Source organism: Oncorhynchus clarkii, chromosome 24 (genome assembly GCF_045791955.1).
Source record: "Oncorhynchus clarkii lewisi isolate Uvic-CL-2024 chromosome 24, UVic_Ocla_1.0, whole genome shotgun sequence".
NCBI lineage: Eukaryota > Metazoa > Chordata > Actinopteri > Salmoniformes > Salmonidae > Oncorhynchus > Oncorhynchus clarkii.
The window spans coordinates 1,311,842-1,335,879 of NC_092170.1; the positions used below are offsets into that span (position 1 = coordinate 1,311,842).

The 24,038-nt window shown below is 42.4% G+C and overlaps 2 protein-coding genes and 1 pseudogene across 2 annotated transcripts in view; 1 reads left to right on the forward strand and 2 right to left on the reverse strand.

Annotated features, from left to right (window-relative positions):
• Positions 1 to 6,868, reverse strand: part of LOC139382491 (sodium/potassium-transporting ATPase subunit beta-3-like) — a 40,706-nt gene extending 33,838 nt beyond the window's left edge. The window contains exon 1 of the mRNA XM_071126575.1: positions 6,504 to 6,868. Coding sequence (XP_070982676.1) covers positions 6,504 to 6,624 — 121 coding nt within the window. The 5' untranslated portion in view covers positions 6,625 to 6,868. The remainder of the gene's footprint in view (positions 1 to 6,503) is intronic.
• LOC139382490 (endothelin-converting enzyme 2-like) overlaps positions 1,326 to 24,038 on the forward strand; it is a 130,044-nt gene continuing 107,331 nt past the window's right edge. Inside the window, exon 1 of the mRNA XM_071126566.1 lies at positions 1,326 to 1,493. Coding sequence (XP_070982667.1) covers positions 1,377 to 1,493 — 117 coding nt within the window. The 5' untranslated portion in view covers positions 1,326 to 1,376. The remainder of the gene's footprint in view (positions 1,494 to 24,038) is intronic.
• The window catches only part of LOC139382942 (transcription factor Dp-2-like), a 35,331-nt pseudogene continuing 22,787 nt past the window's right edge, over positions 11,495 to 24,038 (reverse strand).

The window sequence follows — 24,038 nt, forward strand, 5'->3', positions numbered from 1 at the left end:
AGGTAAGTCACTTTAGACTATCGAGATGTCCCCATGTCTCCTCTAGCTCCCTCGCAAAACCTTAATATTGACATGGAAAGCGTATCTCCCTCGAAGACTCCAATGATCACTGGGACAGAAGATATGTTTTTTTTTTTTTTTTTTTTTTAAATCAGGGGTGTCAAACTCATAGATTTGATGCCTGGTACCGACAATCATATCACGCTCAAAGTCGCTTAAGTCACTCATTTTGCCCATTCTAACGTTCAATCGAACAGTTGCTGAATGCCTCGATGCCTGTCTGCTTGCTTTATATAGCAAGCAACGCCCACGTGACTCACTGTCGGTAGGAACTAACCATTCTCATGAAAGTGGTGGTGTACCTAATAAACTGTAGAGGGAATAGGGTATCATTTAAGGCGCAACCTATCGATCTTCCTCCAAGTGAGCACCTAAACCTGACCAATCTACCATCTGGAAACAGCCTGGTTTCTAAAAGCATGCTAAGATAATGCCGTCATATTTGTTTAAAGGGAAGCACAAGGCAAAGACCTGCAAGGGGCATTTTATGCCTTTCTTAACTCACCAAAGCATAAAAGGAACAGGGTATTTCATTGATAAAGCCCCAGAACTTGGTCATTGTTGGCTACGTGAAAGAGCGGCATCACTGCCACATGGCTGCTCCTATTGAGAGAAAAACATCATTTTTATTCCCACTAACTTCCGTTCCAAATGGCACCCTATTCCTATTATGTAGTGCACTACTTTTGATCATGGCCAGACTCAGTTCGTACTGAAATCTCTCAATTATTATTTTCTGAGGGACCCCTTTGCCGGTGCACTCATTTATGCACATGGCATTTGTCGATGTCACAGTATGGCCCTTTGAGGTATCCAGACACACACTGGCCTCAGCATATATGTTTGTGTTGACCAATTGTGTGTGTTTAAAGGTGTGTGTCTCAGACCTGTGTTTGATTTGGGGTAATTTAGGGTATTTAAAAATTACTTTCAAGACATTTCAAAGTAACTATTTGGATATTTCGTCTTTGGAATGTATTTGGAAATACACTTTAAAAGTATTGGCATGTATTTGAATGTATTTTTCAACAACAAATATTTACTCAATGCATTGTCTGTTTGGTCCTAGGTTTATTTGAAATAATACATTTGGAAATAAGTATTTTGAAAATAGTTCCAAATATTTGGCCAAATACTGAAATACACAGAAAATAAGAATTTAAATAAATACTTTTGTTGTGTAGAGTGTGCATGCGTCTGTTTGTCAGTGATAAGCATGATGGATAGCTGGAGAAAAAAAGTAACAATAGCAGCCAATTTACCGACCCAAGGCTGGCCTATAGGGCTAGATTTAGTCCCATTGCGTTTTGTCCGCTATGCACGTTTTAAAAGGCAATGTTCCCATGTTTGCAGAGACCACAAAAGGCTGCCAGAGAAGAAGAGGACTGACTCCACCCCAAAATCTTGTCCCTGCAAAGGCTGGGGAAAGCGAGGTTTGTTGTATGGATATGTCGTATGGCGGTCAACATAAAATTCAATGGCTAATTTGCTACGTAAAACCTATTTGGGCGAATAGAAGTTTTGTAATGCTTAGATTGTTGCGCATGTACTGATATTAAGTGGACACACTTTGAGCCAAATTATTTTATATTAGACTTGATCCTGTTAACATGCATATCTGCAATCTCATTGGCTGAAATGTTTTCGCCTGCTCCAGGCTCCTCCCACCTGCCTTCCACCTTTTCTGACATTTTTTTCAGAGGGGTTGGTTTAAAGCAGAAGTCAAAATTTGGTTGGACCTTGTATACAATTGACAGACAAAGTGATCTTAATTCCCATTGTTAGAATGGAGAGTTGTGTATCTTTGATGCTGCATATGTCGGCTCAATTGGAAATTAGCTTTACATTTCAATAGCACTATAACGTGGATCTTCCGAGGTCTGGATTGAGTTTAGGCCCTAATCCATAGGGACATAAACCAGAGTTGTGCAGATTGAGAGGAATGAGAGAGAGCAAGACGGCCAAAACCTGGATAATAAATGCCTACTTTGGGATTTTGGCAATGATCCCAAAATAACTAGCATTAGCGCAATGACTGGAAGTCTATGGGTATCTGCTAGCATTACCTCTAACTTCCTTCATGGATATCTACTACCATGCTAGCAGATACCCATACACTTCCAGTCACTGCGCTAATGCTAGTTAGCGTTGGCTCGAAAAACTACCTCGAACTTACTTAAGACTGGACACAGACACATACAAATGGTATCCACAAGTTTATCTGACTCTGGGGAAGTAGATAAAAAGGCAATGACAAAATACCAAAGTATTCCTTTGACTTGAGTCCAATCCTTTTCTCTCTTCAATAACAATCCCTCTCCCCATCAGTGGCGTAAAGTACTTCAGTAAAAATACTTTAAAGTACTACTTAAGTAGTTTTTTGGGGTATCTGTACTTTACAATTTATATTTGACAACTTTTATTCCACTACATATCTAAAGAAAATAATGTACTTTTTTACTCCATACATTTTCCCTGACACCCAAAAGTACTCATTACACAAGATCTCTGGTCATCTCTACTGCCTCTTATCTGGCAAACTCACTAAACACAAATGCTTTGTTTGTAAATTATGTCTGAATGTTGGAGTGTGCCCCTGGCTATCCGTAAATTTTAAATAAAAAAAAAAATTGTGCCGTCTGGTTTGCTTAGTATAATGAATATGAAATTATTTATACTTGTACTTAGTATATTTTAGCAATTACATTTACTTTTGATACTTACAGTTGACGTCAGAAGTTTACAGACACTTAGGTTGGAGTCATTAACTCGTTTTTCAACCACTCCACAAATTTCATGTTAACAAACTATAGTTCTGGCAAGTCGGTTTAGACATCTACTTTGTGCATGACACAAGTAATTTTTCCAACAATTGTTTACAGAGTATTTCACTTATAATTCACTGTATCACAATTTCAGTGGGTCAGATGTTTACATACACTAAGTTGACTGTGCTTTTAAACAGCTTGGAAAATTCCAGAAAATAATGTCATGGCTTTAGAAGCTTCTGGTAGGCTAATTGACATAATTTGAGTCAATTGGATGTATTTCAAGGCCTATCTTCAAACTCAGTGCCTCTTTGCCTGACATCATGGGAAAATCTAAAGAAATCAGCCAAGACCTCAGAATTTTTTTTTGTAGACCTCCACAAGTCTGGGTCTTCCTTGGGAGCAGTTTCAAAACGCCTAAAAAAAGGTACCACATTCATCTGTACAAACAATAGTATGCAAGCATAAACACCATGGGACCACACAGCCATCATACCGCTCAGGAAGGAGGCGTGTTCTGTCTCCTAGAGATGAACGTACTTTGGTGTGAAAAGTGCAAATCAATCCCAGAACAACAGCAAAGGACCTTGTGAAGATGCTGGAGGAAACAGGTACAAAAGTATCTATATCCACAGTAAAACAAGTCCTATATCGACATAACCTGAAAGGCCATTCAGCAAGGAAGAAGCCACTGCTCCAAAACTGCCATAATAAAGCCAGACTACGGTTTGCAACTGCACATGGGGACAAAGTTCGTACTTTTTGGAGAAATGTCCTCTGATCTCATGAAACAAAAATAGAATGGTTTGGCCATAATGACCATCGTTATGTTTGGAGGAAAAACATGAACGCTTGCAAGCCGAAGAACACCATCCCAACCGTGAAGCACGGCGGTGGTAGCATCATGTTGTGGGGGTGCTTTGCTGCAGGAGCGAATGGTGCACTTCAATAAATAGATGGCATCATGAGGTAGGAAAATTATGTAGATATATTGAAGCAACATCTCAAGACATCAGTCAGGAAGTTAAATCTTGGTCGCAAATGGGTCTTCCAAATGGACAATGACCTCAAGCATACTTCCAAAGTTGTGGCAAAATGGCTTAAAGACAACAAGTCAAGGTATTGGAGTGGCCATCACAAAGCCCTGACCTCAATCCTATAGAAAAGTTGTAGGTGTAACAGTATAACTTTAGACCGTCCCCTCACCCATACCCGGGCGCGAACCAGGGACCCTCTGCACACATCAACAACAGTCACCCCTCGAAGCATCGTTACCCTTCGCTCCACAAAAGCCGCGTCCCTTGCAGAGCAAGGGGAACTACTACTTCAAGGTCTCAGAGCAAGTGACGTCACCGATTGAAACGCTATTTAGCGCGCACCACCGCTAACTAAGCTAGCTGTTTCACATCCGTTACATGGGCAGAACTGAAAAAGCGTGTGCGAGCAAGGAGGCCTACAAACCTGACTCAGTTACACCAGCTCTGTCAAGAGGAATGGGCCAAAATTCACCCAACTTACTGTAGGGAGCTTGTGGAAGGCTACCCAAAACGTTTGACCCAAGTTAAACCATTTAAAGGCAATGCTACCAAATAAAACACTTTACTATTATTCTGATATTTCACATTCTTAAAATAAAGTGGCGATCCTAACTGCCCTAAGACTGGGATTTTTTACAAGGATTAAATGTCGGGAAATGTGAAAACGGAGTTTAAATGTAGTTGACTAAGGTGTATGTAAACTTCTGACTTCAACTGTATGTTCATAGAGGTAAAGTGACTAGGCAACAGGATAGATAATAGAAATTAGCAACAACGTGTGTGTGTGTCAGTGCAAGAGAGGAAAAAAGGATCAATGCAGGCAGTCCAGGTAGCAATTTGATTAGCTATATAGCAGTCTTGTTTAGCAGTGTTATGGCTTGTGGGTAGAAGCTGTTCAGGGTCCTGTGGGGTTCCAGGCTTGTTGCACTGATACCGTTTGCAGTGTGGTAGCATTGAGAACAGTCTACGGATTGGGTGGCTGGAGTATTTGACAATTCTTTAGGCCTTCTTCTGACACCACCTTGTATAGAGGTCCTCGATGACAAGTGTTGACTGAAGCCTAGTGTCTTTGCTTCTATACCTCAATGCCGGACACCTGGTATAAGACCATAGGAGTTGCCTAGCTCTACCTCCCCCATCAGTAAGCCTACCATTTTCCCATGTTTGTAGCCTACTAGAGTATAAACCATATTCAAGGGCATGTGTTGGGAAGGAATCAACAGAGCACAATTATGCCACAGTTAACTTGCACAATTACAATATCACACAGATGCCCACCAGCACATGCACACACAATCTTCTGTGCTTTAAAACCGAGTTACCCCCGCATGTCTGCATATATGTGCTCAGAATTTCTCTGAAATCAAAAATGGATTTATGCTCCCTGCAACTCAAGACCGGCGTAGAGAGAGAACCCCCACTATTTATCATTGACAGTAGGCTACAAATTGTGTGCCTGCTGTGCCCAATTAGAGAGAATTGATTTGATCTTGAGAATTTTAGGAGGATAGGAGGTAGAACTCTATAAATTATAGCTTGACTGACTGCACGTGAGTAGTGGCCGAGAAATAGCTTCGCTCTATTACTGTATTGGAGAAACAAAGTGTCACTAACCATAACCTATCAACATTTTTTGCAACATAGTTTCAAACGAACCTGGATGAGATCAATGCCTGGAACAAGTATGTAATTCAATGCCAATAGTCGATTGTAGAATTAAGCCACACAAAATCTGCCTATACCTACTATGAATAAAATAAGAAGGATGATATGACAGGATGAAACAGTGTATGCATGCCCCATATCCCTTGCCAGCCTCGTGCAAGACTGCTTCTCAAGAGGATACAAGGTGCATTATAGGTTATTCTAAGAACAGTTTAATGGGGGACGAAATTGGGGAAGTGTTGGTAAGGCTACAGGCCGATTTATTATTTGGATATATCTAGTATGCTGTAATCCCAATTTAAATTAATTCCATTGCGATTTATTCCGATACATATTAGCCTACTGACCTGGTTAATGCAGCCTAAATTCGTCCTGTTAGGCTCCGTCATTTTTTAAAATGACAAATCGTTTTAAAAGTGTAATCCCCTACACTAGTTACCTAATAGTTAATAACTCGCAAAAAAGCCTATTTCGAGCCATGTGTGGGAAACATTGAGAGAAAAAATATGTATATGAATGGACACAGTTTACAATTTTTATTACAATATTCTAAGTCCGGGGACATAAGGAAACCATGTATTCGAGGCTATAGCCATCGCAGTTGATATGTGAAATAAATTCAGTAGATCAGTGACCGTAAGGAATATTTGGTTATAACGGGGAAGGTCCCTACAGAGGGGTAAAAAACATTCCGATCCCATTAGATCAACTTTGATTGGCTGTTGCCATTATTGCGGCAAAGATCACAACGAACAAACGTCTCCGTTATGTAGGCCTAGTTTTAAAAAACATAGGCTATTTATTGAATGATCAAAATTAATATACACATTTGCATCCAAGGCTGCATTCACATTGATCAACGATTAAAGCCGGTCAATGAGACTTGTATGGCTATGAATTGTCACATCAATGGGAAATATAATTGTTTTAATATGCAAACCCGATCAGATCTCGTCACAAACCCGTTTCTTACCCCAGCTTTTAGCGGTTCGGCCAATAAACTCTCCTGTTCGTGGGTTGTAGATAGAATCTTTCCAGGAGGACGTCTGCGGCTTGTCTCCGTCAGCGGCGGGTGTCTCCTCCTTGGTCGACATGGTTGGCTTTGGGTTGTTCAAAATGATGACCGTAGATGGTTAAGAATGTTATAATGCCTAAACGGTCAATAAACGATGGATTGCCCCTGTTTTATATATAAAAAATGTATCGAGTGTTATTTCCGAGACAATATAGCCTAGTCCCTTCCGGTTACCCTCTCCACACTGCTACAGTACTGCAGCAACTGAGTTGGAGGAGAATTCGCGTTAGAAGCATCTCAGCGCATGCGCACTTTCGGTATTCAAAACTCAGAGGACTGGTTCATTTGATTTGTTATTTATAATCTTAAAGGTCCTATTGTTTTTAAGTACGCTAGATTAATTTAGATCAGGTATGGGCAACATTTATGGGGTGGGACACACAAAAAAAACGGAACTCATCATGAGGGGCCACAGTGGCTGTGTGTCTGCCTACACACCCACATCCATACACCTCCAACCTTGACAGCAAAACATTTTAGCAGCCCCCCTCATGACAGCTAAAATAAACAATTTATGTTTTAAAGTTCATTTCCTACAATTCTGCACATTTTCCAATGGGGCTTAGAACATTTTGATGTTTTAAAGCAAGTTTGCTGCAATTCAATACATTTTGCCATGGGTCGGAGAGAAGATTTAGCCATTTTTAATATAATAACTGATTATTAATTGGCCCCACCCAGTCGGTAATTCAATCATGCTTACAAGTTTAGATAGCTGGACACCAGACTAATTATTTTAGCTGAAATGGGCTAATTGAGTGATTGCAATGCACAACCAAATTTAGAAATTGCACCTTGTGTATTCTATTATTCTAACTCTCAACAGTAAGTTGAGACCCCGGCTGTTTTATGAAAATGGCCCCGGCCTATCCCTGATCTGAGTTGCCCATCCCTGATTTCAATATAGCTCTGGTGAGGATCGAGAAGGCTGTAGGCATATGGCCAATGACTAACCTACTATTTTAGTGATCAATAGCCCTCTATTTGATAAATATTCAATGATGGCAATGCCGCATCCATATCAATCTATGATGCTGGTTCTTCACTTTGTCAGTGTTTATATGTTCTGTTAGCGCCGTCATGGAGCCTAGAGTTGAGCTGCAACTGGAGGGTGGTCGTCATACATTACACAGATTCTGTAAAAAGTTTCTTAACCGGAACGAAACAGGCAGGGACCTACCTGAACTTGTCAAATAGAATTTTAGTGGCAAAATTGAACAATTTTGCAACTGTTTGGAATAATGATTAAACCCCAGTATCCTAGATTACCTCAATTAACCTGTACTCCTACACATTGATTCGGTGCCAGTATATAGCCTCGTTATGTAATTTTCGTGTGTTACTGTTTAAAAATAATAAAATCACTTCAGTTAATTTATTAAATATTTTCATAACTCTATTTCTTGAACTGCAGTGTTGGTTAAGGGCTTGTAAGTAAGCATTTCACTGTAAGTTCTAGACCTGTTGTATTCGGCGCATGTGACAAATACAATTTGATATCACTGCCATCTCCTGGCGTTTTGCCCTTGAGCAAGGCACTTAACCCATACACTGCTCCAGGGACGCTGCGCTGTGGCTGATCCTGTAATTCCAACCTCTCAGTGTGCATGTGTTACCTGGGTGGGTCTCTCCAAGAAGATTGATAATTAGGTTCCTCTTTAGCCAGAGGAAATATCTAGTGGGAGTGAGCTTGCAACTGGAGGGATGCTGGTATCAGAATCTCAGGTGCCTAGTACCATTTGTGACCTTGAAAAAGCCACATCACCACTAACCTGCTCAGGGGCACTGCTCTGGGCTGAACCGAGGGGCTTCCAGCCTCTTATGAAATAACTGGGGTGGCAGGTAGCTGGATAGAACGTTGGGCCAGTAACCTGAAAGGTTGCTGGATCGACTCCCCGAGCTAACAAAGTAAAAATCTATCGTTCTGCTAACACTGTTCCCTGGTAGGCTGTCATTGTAAATAATAATTTGTTCTTAACTGGCTTGCCTAGTTAAATAAAGGTAAAAAAAAAAAGACATGGTGGAAAATAAAGATTGTATAGTTTTAGAACAAAATGGTCACTAGCACACTAGATAGGGTAAAGTAGTGTTTCAGTATTACAAGCCATTTCAATCAATGAAACTGCTCTGGATTTAGGAACGGATATACACAATGTGGGTATTCTGGGACTCCGAGAGAGCAGTAGCGGTGCGTGGGTAAAATCACTGGGGAAGCCAAGCCAGAAAAAAAAAAATATTACATTATGTGTTGTGATAATTGCATTGTTTGCTCTATAACCTGTTAGCTCATATGCCTTGCCGCCATGATACTGTATATAGGCCTAAGGCCAAGACAATAAGAACACACAGTGGCAGAATAAATTCCCAAATCCAGGGAGCAACCTCTGTCCGGTGAAGTCCAAAAAGCATATAACAAACAGTTACATGACCTACAGCATGATCAAGCAAGTTAATGTTTCCGACATTTTCGGACTACTAATCAACTGTTGATTTAGAACCACGGAGTTACCGCAAGTCGAAAAGGAAACAGGAGTTGCCTCCACTATTCCAGCACCATTTCAACATCAAATCACCTATGCTTTGTCTAATACAGTGACAAATGAGATACTAAAAACTATTTAGTCCAATCAACGTAAGCTAAATGACGTGGCTGTTCATGGTTCTGATGTGTGTGTGTGTGTGGGTCTGTCTGTGTGTGTGTTCGTGCGAGTAGAAAAAACATGTTTACTAACCTTACTTGCCATCCTCCTCGCTTTCATGTTGACAAAACAGTCTGACTTTCATACAGTACACGCTTTTATTTTTTGTTGTCACAGGCTACCTGGCTAAAATGCTTGCTTACAAACCTAACTTCCTCTCATGGGCAACATTAGCTTGTTAACATTAGCTTTGTACATCTAGCTACATATTGAACTTGAATCCTCTCAGTCCAGGGGCATAATCCAGGCTGTATCACATCCGGCTGTGATTTGGAGTCCCATAGGGGGCGGGGCACAATTTGCCCAGCGTCGTCAAGGTTTGGCCGGAGTAGGTCGTCATTGTAAATAATAATTTGTTCTTAACTGGCTTGTCTAGTTAAATAAAGGTCAAATGAAAAAAAATAATGTATACATTTATGGTTGGATCAGATGCCGAGCCCCAGATGTAAGTGTGAAGTTTTTCAATGGGTACATTCAAGTAGTCTAAAGTATACATAAACATAATTCTGGCTAAATTCCTCTTCAGTCTCAATGCCTACTCAATTAATCTACACTAATGTTTTCAACTATCCCATGATTTCAGATCGGTGCAGATGAAGACAAAGCTACTTGAGACTATTGAGGTGCACCCATCTTTAAAACAGAAGGCCTTGGCAAGGCTGAGAGAGAATTTCACTCTGGGGATTTCTACTCTAAAAGGGTTACGCTCAAGGATTAAAGAACGGGTCATAACATTTTACATACCCACACACTTAATCATTTAGTCACCAATCAAATCAACATCTTACCCATTAAACCAAGTGGACATTTTCTAAATCAGTGTTTCTCAATCCTGGTCCTGCGGAGGCAGTAGCATCACACCCAATTCCACTAATCAACTCAACATCAAATCAATGATTAGTTGAATCAGGTGTGTAAAACAAAAATGTGCACCCCTTTGTGTCCCCAGGACCAGGACAAAGAAACAGTCCTAAATAGAAGGCTTACTGACACAAGGAAATGTTGTGTCCAAGAGATAAATACCTAAACTTGGAGAAAATTCTTCTTGAAAATATTAATTTAGCCAAAATTATGTTTATGTATATTTACAGACCCAGTCATATCTGCAACCACAAAGCAGAACATTCTAAAAGAGAGTACACACATTTCCCCAAGTGCAATGTCCAGAGTGGAGGGCCTAACGTGCTCAAGTGTCCAAAGGTCACGATGACACAGAGGTTGTGTTCAGGAGGGTACAACGCATTGAACGGAATAGGCCATTACATATCGGCACAATGATTATATTAAAAAAGGCATTGATAATAGACAGACTAATAATGGTTCACACTTAAAATTAAACTAAATGTACTCATGTACCCTTGTTTCTAGGCAAGGTAGGGCTAATACATGGGTTAAAGGTTACTGCTGGCATCTTTCCACACAGTTGCATCTAATGGCTGACATTAAACTGCAAAAAATAGTAAAGGAGTATCATAAGTAGGGTAAAAAAATATATATTTTACAGAATGTTTTGGGGTGGTTCAAAGAAGCCTAGAAATCCCCTTCTATTAACCTAAGCAGACCTTAAATTAAAATGCAAACTTAGAATAGAATCGGACGGGATCCCATTGATTAGGGATCCCATTGGTATCACGTTAAAGGAGGAACAGAAAGTCAAACCACTAGCATACATCAACACACATACTATTCATATACGTTTGACATGTTTCATTGTAACAGGGAAATTAATAAGAAGACATCTTCAATAATCCTGAAAAATATTCCGTCACGAGTCTGTGGTGAGTGTTTTTATGCATAGCCACACTCCTCTAGCACGTATGTAGAGTAGAAAATGACTACAAAACATTGCACTCATCTAAAAACAACAGACTTTTTCCCGGGAGATTACGCAGATATCGCCTCTTGGCAGAAAAATGTGGAACCTTTTCACCGCTGCAGGGAGTACAGGGGCAGCAGCCATGAAGACTTTGACCAAAATAACTACAAGGGAGAAATTAAGACAGAAACAGATATATAAATGCTTCTAAAATATCATATCATAGACCTGAATGACTGGCAACCTATTTCCTGTATATCTGGCCACATCCCCAGAGAACTTCCATTCCCCATGTGAACAGAGTAGGAGATGAGACCTGCGTCAGAGAGAGGTATGGTGCATCACTGATGCCTGGCTAGCTGTCTGTCCGTCAGTCACTCTGGGGAAGAGGGTTCGTTGTCATCATCGTCCTCCTCTTCCTCGTTGAAGGAGCTGGGCATCTGGCCTCGAGACTCGGAGAGGGTGGCGCTACTGTGGCTGTAACTCCTCCTTCCATTCAAAGAGGCAGAGTCCAGGTCATCTGGGAAAGAGCTGAAACCCGACAATCCACACCACTGGTCAGTCACTTCAGTTCTCAAATTAAAATCAATCATGCCACCTAAAGTCATTTATATGGCTTGAGCTTTTCTATATGGCTTGAGCTTTTCGGTTATCAGTAAGGTGTGCAACGAAACATTTTGTCACACAAAAACAGAATCATTTCCTGGCTACATCCGAAATGGCACCCTATATAGTGCACTACTTTTGAACAGAGCCACACAGGGATCATAGAAATATCACTCTTCATGTGTAGTGTTCCTATTTGGTAGTGGATAGTGTTCAAATTAGTTTTGATTGAAAAGTTATGAGAGGTAATCTACCTTGTTTGACTGGTGCCTCTGGCCATGCCTGTGGGAGGAGAGATGAGTACAGATTGAAATTACAGAAATGGCCTGTTTCCACACGTATGCACACAAAAATGCTTGTCAATGAACGCCATTTTCCAACTCTCACCTATGATGTAGATCTCCAGGGACCTGGGAATGAGTGACTTGGCCAGGACGAGATTGTCTGCGGTGCACTTCCCACTCTCCAGGCCCAGGGACAACCCCATGCGCTTCTATGTCATCGTGGATCTCAAAAGGTGTTGAAGTTGAAATTCGCATCGACAGTAGGGACTTCAAATGTTCAGCCTGCTGCACAGACCATGTGGAAGCTCTAGTCTAGAGTGACTGGTTAAATTGTGTTTTTAGATTGGTTAAAGTAGGATGAAATAGATGTCATTGTAATAATGGGTGAGTGTGCTACATTTACTGTCACCATATATTAAAATATTGTATTACTTTGACATATTTCATTATGTTATATTATGCTAATTTGTCGATGGTGGACAGAACATGTTGCTACATTACACAGACTAAAGTTTTCACCACACAATATTACAGGAAATGCACATACTTTTTACCTCAGAATGGTTAATTGTTCGTATTAAAGTTTATAGTCATCACAATCTCACAAAATTGATTGCTTAAAACAGATTAATATCAGTGTTTTTTGTCATACATGTCAGTCCGTAGAGGGACTGTCATTTTCAGACCACAGTGGCAAAAGAATAAATAAATGGCCACTCCTCCCATAAATGTCTCTGGCCTGACATGAATTCATGGATTTAAGGGTTACGCTATCATTAAAATGAAAGCCAAACCCTGTCGCTATTTGGAAACCGATGTGAGGTGGTGTTTCCTTCAAATTATCCTGAAAAAAAGTGTTTCCTTTCCGTCTTGGCTATCTACCAAAATAATTTTCTCAGAGATACAGTGCATTGGAAAGTATTCAGACCCCTTCCTTGACTTTTTCCACATTTTGTTACGTTACACCCTTATTCTAAAATGTAAAAAAAAGTTTTCCTCAATCTACACAAACAGCCTATAATGACAAGGCGAAAACAAGTTTTTGAAATTTGAGCAAATATTTAAAAAAATAAAAAAACAAATACCTTATTTAAATAAGTATTCAGACCCTTTGCTATGAGACTTGACATTTTGCTCAGGTGCATCCTGTTTCCATTGATCACCCTTGAGATGTTTCCACCTGTAGTAAATTCAATTGATTTGGAAAGGCACACACCTGTCCATATAAGGTCCCACAGTTGAAAGTGCATGTCTGAGGTCGAAAGACTTATCCCCAGAGCTCAGAGACAGGATTGTGTTGAAGCACAGATCTAAGGATGGGTACCAAAAAATGTATGCAGCATTGAAGGTCCCCCAATAACACAGTGGCCTCCATCAGTCTTAAATGGAAGAAGTTTGGAACCACCAAGACTCTTCGTAGAGCTGGCTATCCGACCAAACTGAGCAATCGGAGGAGAAGGGCCTTGGTCAGGGAGGGGACCCCCGGTCTCTCTGACAGAGCTCCAGAGTACCTTTGTGGAGATGGGAGACCTTCCAGAAGGACAACCATCTCTGCAGCACTCCACCAATCAGGCCTTTATGGTAGAGTGGCCAGACGGAAACCACTCCTCTGTAAAAGGCACATGACAACAAGATTCTTTGGTCTGATGAAACAAAGATTGAAAGCTTTGGCCTGAATGCCAAGCCACACGTCTGGAGGAAACCTTGCACCATCTCTACGGTGAAGCATGGTGGTGGCAACATCATGCTGTGGGAATGTTTTTCAGTGGTAGAGACTGGGAGACTGGTCAGGATCGAGGGAAAGATGAACGGAGCAAAGTACAGAGAGATACTTGATGAAAACCTGCTCCAGAGCGCTCAGGAACTCAGACTGGGGCGAAGGTTGACCTTCCAACAGAACAACGACCCTAAGCCAAGACAACGCAGGAGTGGCTTTGGGACAAGTCGCTCCCTGTCCAACATGACAGAGCTTGAGAGGATCTGCTGAGAACAATGGGAGAAACTTCCCAAATACAGGTGTGCCAAGCTTGTAGCGTCATACCCAAGACTCGAGGCTGTAATCGCTGCCAAAGTACTGAGTAAATGGTCTGAATACTTATGTAAATGTGATATTTCCATGTTTTATTTTTAATACAAGTTTTTGCTTTGTCACTATGGGGTATTGTGTGTAGATTGATGAAGGGAAAAAACAATTTTAATTTTAGAATAAGGCTGTTACGTAACAAAATGTGGAAAAAAGTGAAGGGGTCTGAATACTTTCCGAATGCACTGTATACACAGTGTACAAAACATGAACATCTGCTTTTTCCATGACAGACTGACTAGGTAAGCGCTATGATCCCTTATTGATGCTACTTGTTAAATCCATTTCAATCAGTGTAGATGAAGGGGAGGAAACAATTGAGACATGGATTGTGTATGCATGCCATTCAGAGGGTGAATGGGTCAAACAAAATAATTAAGTCCCTTTGAACGGGGTATGGTTGTAGGTGCCAGGCGCACCGGTTTGAGTCAACTGCAATGCTGCTGGGTTTTTCACGCTTAACAGTTTCCCGTGTTGAGTGTGAAGCTAATCAATTCCAGTCGAGTACTGCTTGGTAAAGCGGTCACTTTATAAGTTACTAATTTAGTAAAATACAAGTAGTGTGAACAAGTGTGACACGTGTGTGTGTGTAGGGAGTAACTTATGTATTGGTCTTCAAAATATAACGACTTATTTTAGCATGTTGATTATTTATTTGGACATCTAAAACCAGTGTTTTGACACTTGGCCATGAATCAAAAGCTATTACAACAGGAAGCAGCAATTTTCAAACTGTTTTAAGAATATAAAATGGTACTTTTAATATTATTTTTCAACAGGATTCTACTTTATCAGGTAAAAACTACTGAATGAGAACAAAAACGTGCTATGACTTATTGATTTTGATGATATTAGTGAAATCGTGAAAATATACACTGCTCAAAAAAATAAAGGAAACACTTAAACACAATGTAACTCTAAGTCAATCACACTTCTGTGAAATCAAACTGTCCACTTAGGAAGCAACACTGATTGACAATAAATTTCACATGCTGTTGTGCAAATGGAATAGACAACAGGTGGAAATTATAGGCAATTAGCAAGACACCCACAATAAAGGAGTGGTTCTGCAGGTGGTGACCACAGACCACTTCTCAGTTCCTATCCTTCCTGGCTGATGTTTTGGTCACTTTTGAATGCTGGCGGTGCTTTCACTCTAGTGGTAGCATGAGACGGAGTCTACAACCCACACAAGTGGCTCAGGTAATGCAGCTCATCCAGGATGGTACATCAATGCGAGCTGTGGCAAGAAGGTTTGCTGTGTCTCTCAGCGTAGTGTCCAGAGCATGGAGGCGCTACCAGGAGACAGGCCAGTACATCAGGAGACGTGGAGGAGGCCGTAGGAGGGAAACAACCCAGCAGCAGGACCGCTACCTCCGCCTTTGTGCAAGGAGGAGCAGGAGGAGCACTGTCAGAGTCCTGCAAAATGACCTCCAGCAGGCCACATGTGCATGTGTCTGCTCAAACAGTCAGAAACAGACTCCATGGCCTCCCGGGTGGTGCAGTGGTTAAGGGCGCTGTACTGCAGCACCAGAGACTCTGGGTTCGTGCCCAGGCTCTGTCATAACAGGCCGCGACCGGGAGGTCCGTGGGGCGACGCACATATGGCCCAGCGTTGTCCGGGTTAGGGAGAGTTTGGGCGGTAGGGAAATCCTTGTCTCATCGCGCACCAGCAACTCCTGTGGCGGGCCGGGCGTAGTGCGCGCTAACCAAGGTTGCCAGGTGCGCAGTGTTTCCTCCAACACATTGATGCAGTTGGCTTCCGGGTTGGAATGGCGCTGTGTTAAGAAGCAGTGCGGCTTGGTTGTGTCTCGGAGGACGCATGACTTTCAACCTTCGTCTCTCCCGAGCCCGTACGGGAGTTGTAGCGATGAGACAAGATAGTAGCTACTAAAACAATTGGATACCACGAAATTGGGGAGAAAAAGGGGTAAAATTCACAACAACAAAAAAAGAAACAGACTCCATGAGGGTGGTATGAGGGCCCGACGTCCACAGGTGGGTGTTGTGCTTACAGCCCAACACCGTGCAGGACGTTTGGCATTTGCCAGAGAACACCAAGATTGGCAAATTCGCTACTGGCGCCCTGTGCTCTTCAGAGTCTGGAGACGCCGTGGAGAATATTCTGCTGCCTGCAACATCCTCCAGCATGACCGGTTTGGCGGTGGGTCAGTCATGGTGTGGGGTGGCATTTCTTTGGGGGGCCGCACAGCCCTCCATGTGCTCGCCAGAGGTAGGTTGACTGCCATTAGGTACCGAGATGAGATCCTCAGACCCCTTGTGAGACCATATGCTGGTGCGGTTGGCCCTGGGTTCCTCTTAATGCAAGACACTGCTAGACCTCATGTGGCTGGAGTGTGTCAGCAGTTCCTGCAAGAGGAAGGCATTGATGCTATGGACTGGCCCGCCCGTTCCCCAGACCTGAATCCAATTGAGCACATCTGGGACATCATGTCTCGCTCCATCCACCAACGCCATGTTGCACCACAGACTGTCCAGGAGTTGGCGGATGCTTTAGTCCAGGTCTGGGAGGAGATCCCTCAGGAGACCATCCGCCACCTCATCAGGAGCATGCACAAGCTTTGTAGGGAGGTCATAAAGGCACGTGGAGGCCACACACACACTACTGAGCCTCATTTTGACTTGTTTTAATTAAGGACATTACATCAAAGTTGGATCAGCCTGTAGTGTGGTTTTCCACTTTAATTTTGAGTGTGACTCCAAATCCAAACCTCCATGGGTTGATAAATTTGATTTCCATTGATCATTTTTGTGTGATTTGTTGTCTGCACATTCAACTATGTAAAGAAAAAAGTATTTAATAAGAATATTTCATTCATTCAGATCTAGGATGTGTTATTTTAGTGTTCCCTTGATTTTTTTTTAGCAGTGTATGTTTGTCCTGGCTACCTACAGAGAGTCAGGGGATTACTGTGGTAGCCATCCGTATAAATTGCATATATTTTAATCACAGTAAAACCTTGTGATCCTAACTGAATTTACTCTTAGCAATGTAGGAGAAGTGTTGGCATATTTATGATAAAGGCGCAATGAGCATGTGTGTTATACTACTGGGGCATTTGGATAAGCGATTCAGTAATAAGTGATCTGGAGTCGTCTTTGCAATAGGCATGAGGGTGAAGACATTGCGGTGACACGTACTTGTCGCTGGAGGTGGAGCAGTCGATGACGGTGCGTACGTCTGTGTTGAGGAAGATGAAGGGGAGCTGAATGACAGAGCTGGAAGGGGGAAGCGCCAGGGAGGAAGCCTCACTGGCTTTGTTTCTCTGCACTAGGTTCTTGAAAGAGATTTTCTGTTAGAGGAGAGATGATCAATGTTTAGAACCATTTTAGGTGCATTTGATTTAGTTCGCCTGCCTACGGTGTTCCATCAATCTTCCATTGGTCCTAAAGTGCAAACTTTCGAACACACCTATCCACACAGTTTTAAATACATTGTTACTACAACTACAGCTAATCTTATCAATACATACTTCAAAAACATTTATCCTCACATACACATTTTCAATCTCTGAAGGTTGATGGTTCATGAGTGGAACTACATCATACATGGGCATGGGGCCACGAGCCCTAGTATAGCATGGCTAAATCTATTCTGAGGGAAAACCTCAGAGGAATAGGAGCTTAGACTGAAGCTTAAAACTAGCTTTAGAGTGAGTAACCTTCATTAGGGCAGAGCAAAATGTAGCCACAACACACCATTAATCGGAGATGCAATGAATGACAACTATCCGTGGTGCGGTACATTTCAAGAAACAGACTGACCGAAATGTATTCGCGTCGCCAAGTCTTTTTCACAGGGAGAAGTAATCAATCAAGAGAACTCCGACCACACCCACATCCACACCCTTTGGCCCCCTTGGGAACTTCAAGGGGTCATACAAAAGTTCCCTTTCATATGCTATTGAGATGCTAACGATAAGCTGTTTTTTTCAATGGATTTATAGATGGACAGCTTCCTAGCTCATCACTCACGACCAAGGCATCTGACTTTCCCCTCTCTCCCTCACACACACACAAGGGACTGCCCCATACCTGCAGTATAAGTTCATCCAGTTGAGTTCTCTTCTGCCTGATCCTCTTCAGGCGTTTCTGTTTATCCACCTGATTAGAGAAACAGTTTAATAAGCATTTTTAGAAAGGACTGGTATAACAACTGTCTAATAGTAATATATCACATAAAGAATCTCAGTGCTGGTAAAGCAAAAACAAACAAGCAATTTCAAAAGAAACATACAAAAGTAGCTAGATCAGCATATGGAGCTATTTTGGAGTGCTTCTTGAAGCCTCCAATGGGTGGCCAAGTTCATGACAGGGTCTGGAAGTTATTGACTAGATGTAGATGGTCAGCGGTGGTGCTGGTCAGTGTACTGTCTGTGCCCCTCCTCCATCCAACCTCCACTCCACCTCAATGCTGTGCTCCAACAGAACCCTACCCATATCCCACCACTCAGACAGTTAGTCTGGTCAGTTACTTAAAGAACAACACTAAAGCAAGACAATTACTATTTGTATTGTCAGAGCAGTAGTGATGGATTGCGAAAGTCCTCTGCTGTCAAAAAAGGCCAGCCGTAGGAGTACTCTATTCTCCATCTCCCCACTCCCTTATGCCTAGTCCTCCACCAAAATGGGTCACTGTGTGTGTTCGTGTGTTTATCGTGACAGATCTATATTCTGCAGGAAGTTGACACATGATACAGATGAGAACTGAAAGGGTCTTTCGTTTTTCTTCCCATTTCCTTTGTCTGTGCTCCCCTCACCTCTTTCTCTCTGTCCACCTGTCCCTCTTTTCCTGAGGTGACAGTGACTGATGTCATGGAGTAGCTGTCAAGGCTCACTTTCAGCTCCCAGAGAGAACTCTGCTGGTTTCAAATGTGTGTGTATGTGCATAAGATCACCTCCAGGTTTTGACACTCCTGGGCTGAGTTGGTGGGCAGGCCACTCCAGCGGATCATACATACACGCGCCTACGGATGTTCTTCTAGTCATACACTTGCTGGGGAGGGAGGGGGAGAGAGGGAGAAGTGAGGAAAGATAAAATAAAAGAGAAGTGAGTAAAGAAAAGAGACAAAACATTAAGAGCGAGCAACGAAACAGAGAATAGCAGAGAAGAGGTTATGATTCTAGGCTTGTCTGGGGGGGGGGGGGGGGGGGGGGGGGGGGGGGGGGTCAAGGGTCACCTCATTAGTAGCTGCTCCATGGTGTGTGTCCCTGGCCAGGACTACCGACTACCCCTCCAGAGGTGCACTGACTGCTAGCCTTCATGGTTAATCTGTTTTTAATTAATGATACTTTTTAACATTCCACAGGAAGTAAGCAGATTAGGGCTGGGGCCAAGCTATTTTATGGGGCCATGTCATTATTAATACCGGAAAGTATTCAGAGGTTGGCCCCCTCCCCACAATCAAAACAGCCAAACTTTCAGTCGGACTCCTCCAACACAATGCTTTGGGATGCAAGGGAACAGTTTGCAACATAATCAACATTCCAAATCCTCTGACTTCAAATCTGTCTTTCGTTAATTGCTTATCTTGAACAGCTTATGAATGGAAAAACAAACGTATCTAACATTTAGCTGCAGAAAAAAATGCATCGCTGTTTTGCTCTAATGTCAAATTGGACATATTTTATTTTGTATGAACTTTTATTTATTCAGTGTAGCCCAATGAGACCAGGGTCTCATTCCCAATAGTGTCCTGAGTAGCACAATTTTCTCACAAACAAGAAGAAAAATGTACATTGCAAATAAACAAGAATAAAAAGAACCACGTGTTGAGTAGCCTGTTGGCCAGATTGGCCAGATCGGTTTGTTCTTTATTTATACATGAAAGGGGACATTAGAGGCATTGGCTAAAGTATAGTCAGAAATCTGGCCACCTGGCTAGATCCTCTCAACAACCCCCTACAATACTTTATCATTCTACTGGCACAATTTTCTTAGAGGACCACGGTGCTGGCAACACCAGGGTTGTGTTCATTAGGGCATGCAATGGAAAATATAACTGAAAGACAAGCACCGTTTTCTCCAGGTAGTCCCTCTCTGTTTCATTACGTTTTCTTCTGTTTGGTGCCTAATGAACACTACCCAGGGTTGTTGGTTTGATTCCTGCATTGGCCGCATATACGGACTGTGTCACTGTCAACCGTAAGGGGTTTTGGATGAAAGCGTCTACTCAACTATCATATTATTTACGGACTCACCGAGTCTGTGGTCATGACGGTGGTGGAGTGGGTGAACTCAGCCACCAGATCGTCGGCGACCTCGTTGTAGGAAGTGTTGCCTTTCTTCTGCACCTTCGCACACGCCTTCATGGAGAAATGACTCAGGTCCTTCCTGTTCTTATCGCCCTTCTTCAGCTGATTGCTGTGGTGGAGAGATCACAAAGAAGCAACCGACACATTCATGATTAGGGATAGCTGTTACACAGATCAAATAATAGTTTATTTGTCACATGCACAGGATATAGTTGGTGCAAACAGTACAGTGAAATGCTAACCAAGATGACACCGCACACACACACAACTCTAACCACACACACACACCACCTCCAACTCTACACTTATTTGTCAAACATCACCTCACACACATAGGCTCATAAAAATCTAAACAATATAACACTCAATGGACTCAGTGGATCAGACAATACAACGTATACAATAATTCAAAACTAATGTAAAACGATGAGTTTCTCTCCAACAATGGCACAAGCAAAAGCACACTTGTGAAAACCATGAAACATTAACATAAGCATGATGGAGTTTGGCATGTATGTGAAGACCATAGATAGTGCACCCGCTAACGCTTTGACACTCGCCTTCAATGTGCGGTCACAGAATCATGTGACTTGCTCTCATTTAGACGCACCACTCATTGATGCTTCAAAATAGTGTATGCCTTTATACTCCGTACACATGCGGAGCAAATGTGTTGATGCGTACTCCTAATATTTAAACTCACCAATATCAGTGTATTTGAAACTGTCCTAAAGGCTGAAGGGTAATAGCACTATTGGGTATAGACTATAGTAATGGGGTGACTCCCAAATGGTACTCTATTCCCCATATAGTGCACTATCCCACAATGTTCTGGTCAAAAGTAGTGCACAATGTAGGGAATAGGGTGCCATTTGAGATGCAACCATGGTTGTGGTTGGAGCAGCATTTTCTACCCCTCTACACTCCTAGAGAATTTATCAGATGAGTGCAGTTTTGAAGGCTGAATCTCAATTATTGGGAATGTGTGTGTGTTTGTCTTTCTCTGGGAATCACATATCAATCAGACTCCCCGCATTACCACACACATGCATCTTGCTGCTAACTGGTTCTTTCCATTGAGGTAATGCAGTGTGTCTTTGTGATCATATCACCGGCCATTCAGAACAGTACAAAAATCAAAGCATGTCGAATGCTGGAGTCACGGCACGCTGCCACACAAGTCCTCTTCCATTTGCTGTGTTGCAGGCACATATTTCCTCCTTCTCACAATGGCTCCAGTGTAACATGGTTCTTCTAGCTCCCTGTAGGGCTACCCCCAGGGAGAGGGGAATGGAGGAGAGGGATTCTCGATTTTTATTACGAGTCACCGCCTAAACATGTAGCTGAAGCACTGTTCATAATTTCACGAGGATCACACACACACACAAACAGTACAACAATCTAATTCTCAAATCAGCAGAAACAAGGGAACTTTGGGCGAACGTGAATACAAACAAGAGAAAATGATCTGTTATGAACCGTTAGGCTACATGTGATGCACCGCCCACACAGCAGTAATACAATCACTTGCTCATTCAGGGGCTCATTCTCTGTGATTTACGCACCAAGAGAAACCGAGGGGGGGGGGGTAGTGGGGCATGGAGAGGGGGAAAAAAATAATGTGAATATGCATGAGTGCACTTGTGTGTGTGTGAGAGAAAGAGAACAGTGAAAGAAAGGAACAAAGAACGAGAGAACAGAGTGGACAGGGAGAATATACAAGTAGACATGTAAAGACAGACGCACACATGCAGCCAAATGAGTGAGCAATCAAGTGTCCACTGACAAACATTCCCCATCCTTGCACTACACAAACATATGCACCCTCTCCCACACAGCGCAGTTCACTCTAACACCTAGTACAGTAGAGAGTAAGAGACAACTTCAGAGCCGCTCGTTACATAACTTGCTCTCTGTGGAGCACACACACACATGCAGAGGGGACGACTGTGTGTGTGTGTGTGTAGTGTATGAGGTAGGAAGTGGCGATGGGTAAGGCGCAGCGTGGTGGAAGCTTAGGGTTCCTGTTGTCAGGACAAATTAGTTCCAGAACCCCAGCTAGAGGGGAGAGAGAGAGTGAAGACGAGAAACAGGCTGGTGGTGAATGTGCCATAACAGGTAGAGGGATTGTAATCAGTCGGTGTGAGGAAGAAACAACACACTCAGTTACACAGAAACAACAGAGGCACATTTTCTCCTTAGCAACAGAGCTGCCGCTCTGCACCACGGCCGGAGCTGTAATGGGAGTCTGAAGTGTGTTTCTTGGCAGTGTGTCTGCAGCGTGGATCAGTGGGGGAGGAGGGGAGAGGGATGACCTTTCACTGAACAGCACATCTCGGAGCCAACACATCCGCCAGAGAGTGTGCAGGGGGGGGGGCTCCTCTCACCTGGTGCTTGTGAGTGGGGAGAGGGAAGAATAAAGCATAAACGACAGAAGAGATGGACAGAACAGAGAGAGGAAAAGAGACCAGAGATCTGAGCTTACGAAGACGAAACATGGAGAGAAATCTCCATGTCTCAGTAAGTGAGAAAGAGCGAGTACCAGAGGGAGTGAGATGTGAGTTTGAAAACGATAGTAGAAGGAGTGAGGTAGAAATGGAGGGAGGGAGAGAGAGGGTTTGGTCTCATAGGTCTTACTATATGATGAATTAATTATTCACTGCTGAGAACATGGCATGCAGAACACACAGACTCTCACATGCCTTTAAAAATGTGAGTGCATCTTGCTCAAAGAACCATTTCCACACACACTCTAGGGCTGCACGATTTGAACCAAATATCTCATAGCATTTTTTGGCCAGATATTGAAATTTAGATCATGAATTTTTGAACACTAGGGTAAAAAATATGGTAATTCCATCAGACATGGTTAAAACAACTACCAGGGACATCAATTCTAAAAATAGCTCATATGAATGAACACATTCTGTAGCTAGCTAACTGAATACAAATCAAAAGAAACAAATATTTTCCAACAATGTTACAGGCTACATTTACACCTTCGTATTAACAAACAAACATTTTGAACATGATCATCTGAGCATCCTCTTCATCTGACCACTTTTTTATTGATCGAGTCACTGGTTCTTCCTGCTTTAATTTTTGCTTGTAAATAGGAATCAGGAGGATAGAATTATGGTAAGATTTGCCAAATGGAGGGCGAGTGAGAGCTTTGTATGCGTCTGTGTGTGGAGTAAAGGTGGTTCAGAGTTTTTTCCCCTCTGGTTGCACATTTAACATGCTGACAGAAATTTGGATTTAAGTTTCCCTGCATTAAAGTCCCCGGCTACTAGGAGCGCCGCCTCTGGGTAACCATTTTCCTGTTTGCTTATGGTGGAATACAGCTGATTGAGTGCGGTCTTAATGCCAGCATCAGTTTATGGTGGTATGTAGACAACTACGAAAAATACAGATGAAAACTCTCTAGATAGATAATGTAGTCTACAGCTTATCATGATACTCTACCTCAGGCGATCAAAACCTTGAGACTTCCTTAGATATCGTGCAACAGCTGTTATTTACAAAAATACATAGTCCACTGCCCCTTGTCTTACAAGACGCCGTTGTTCTATCCTGCCGATACAGCGTTTAACCAGCCAGCTGTATGTTGATAACGTCGTCGTTCAGCCACGACTCTGTGAAGCCTATGATATTACAGTTTTGAATGTC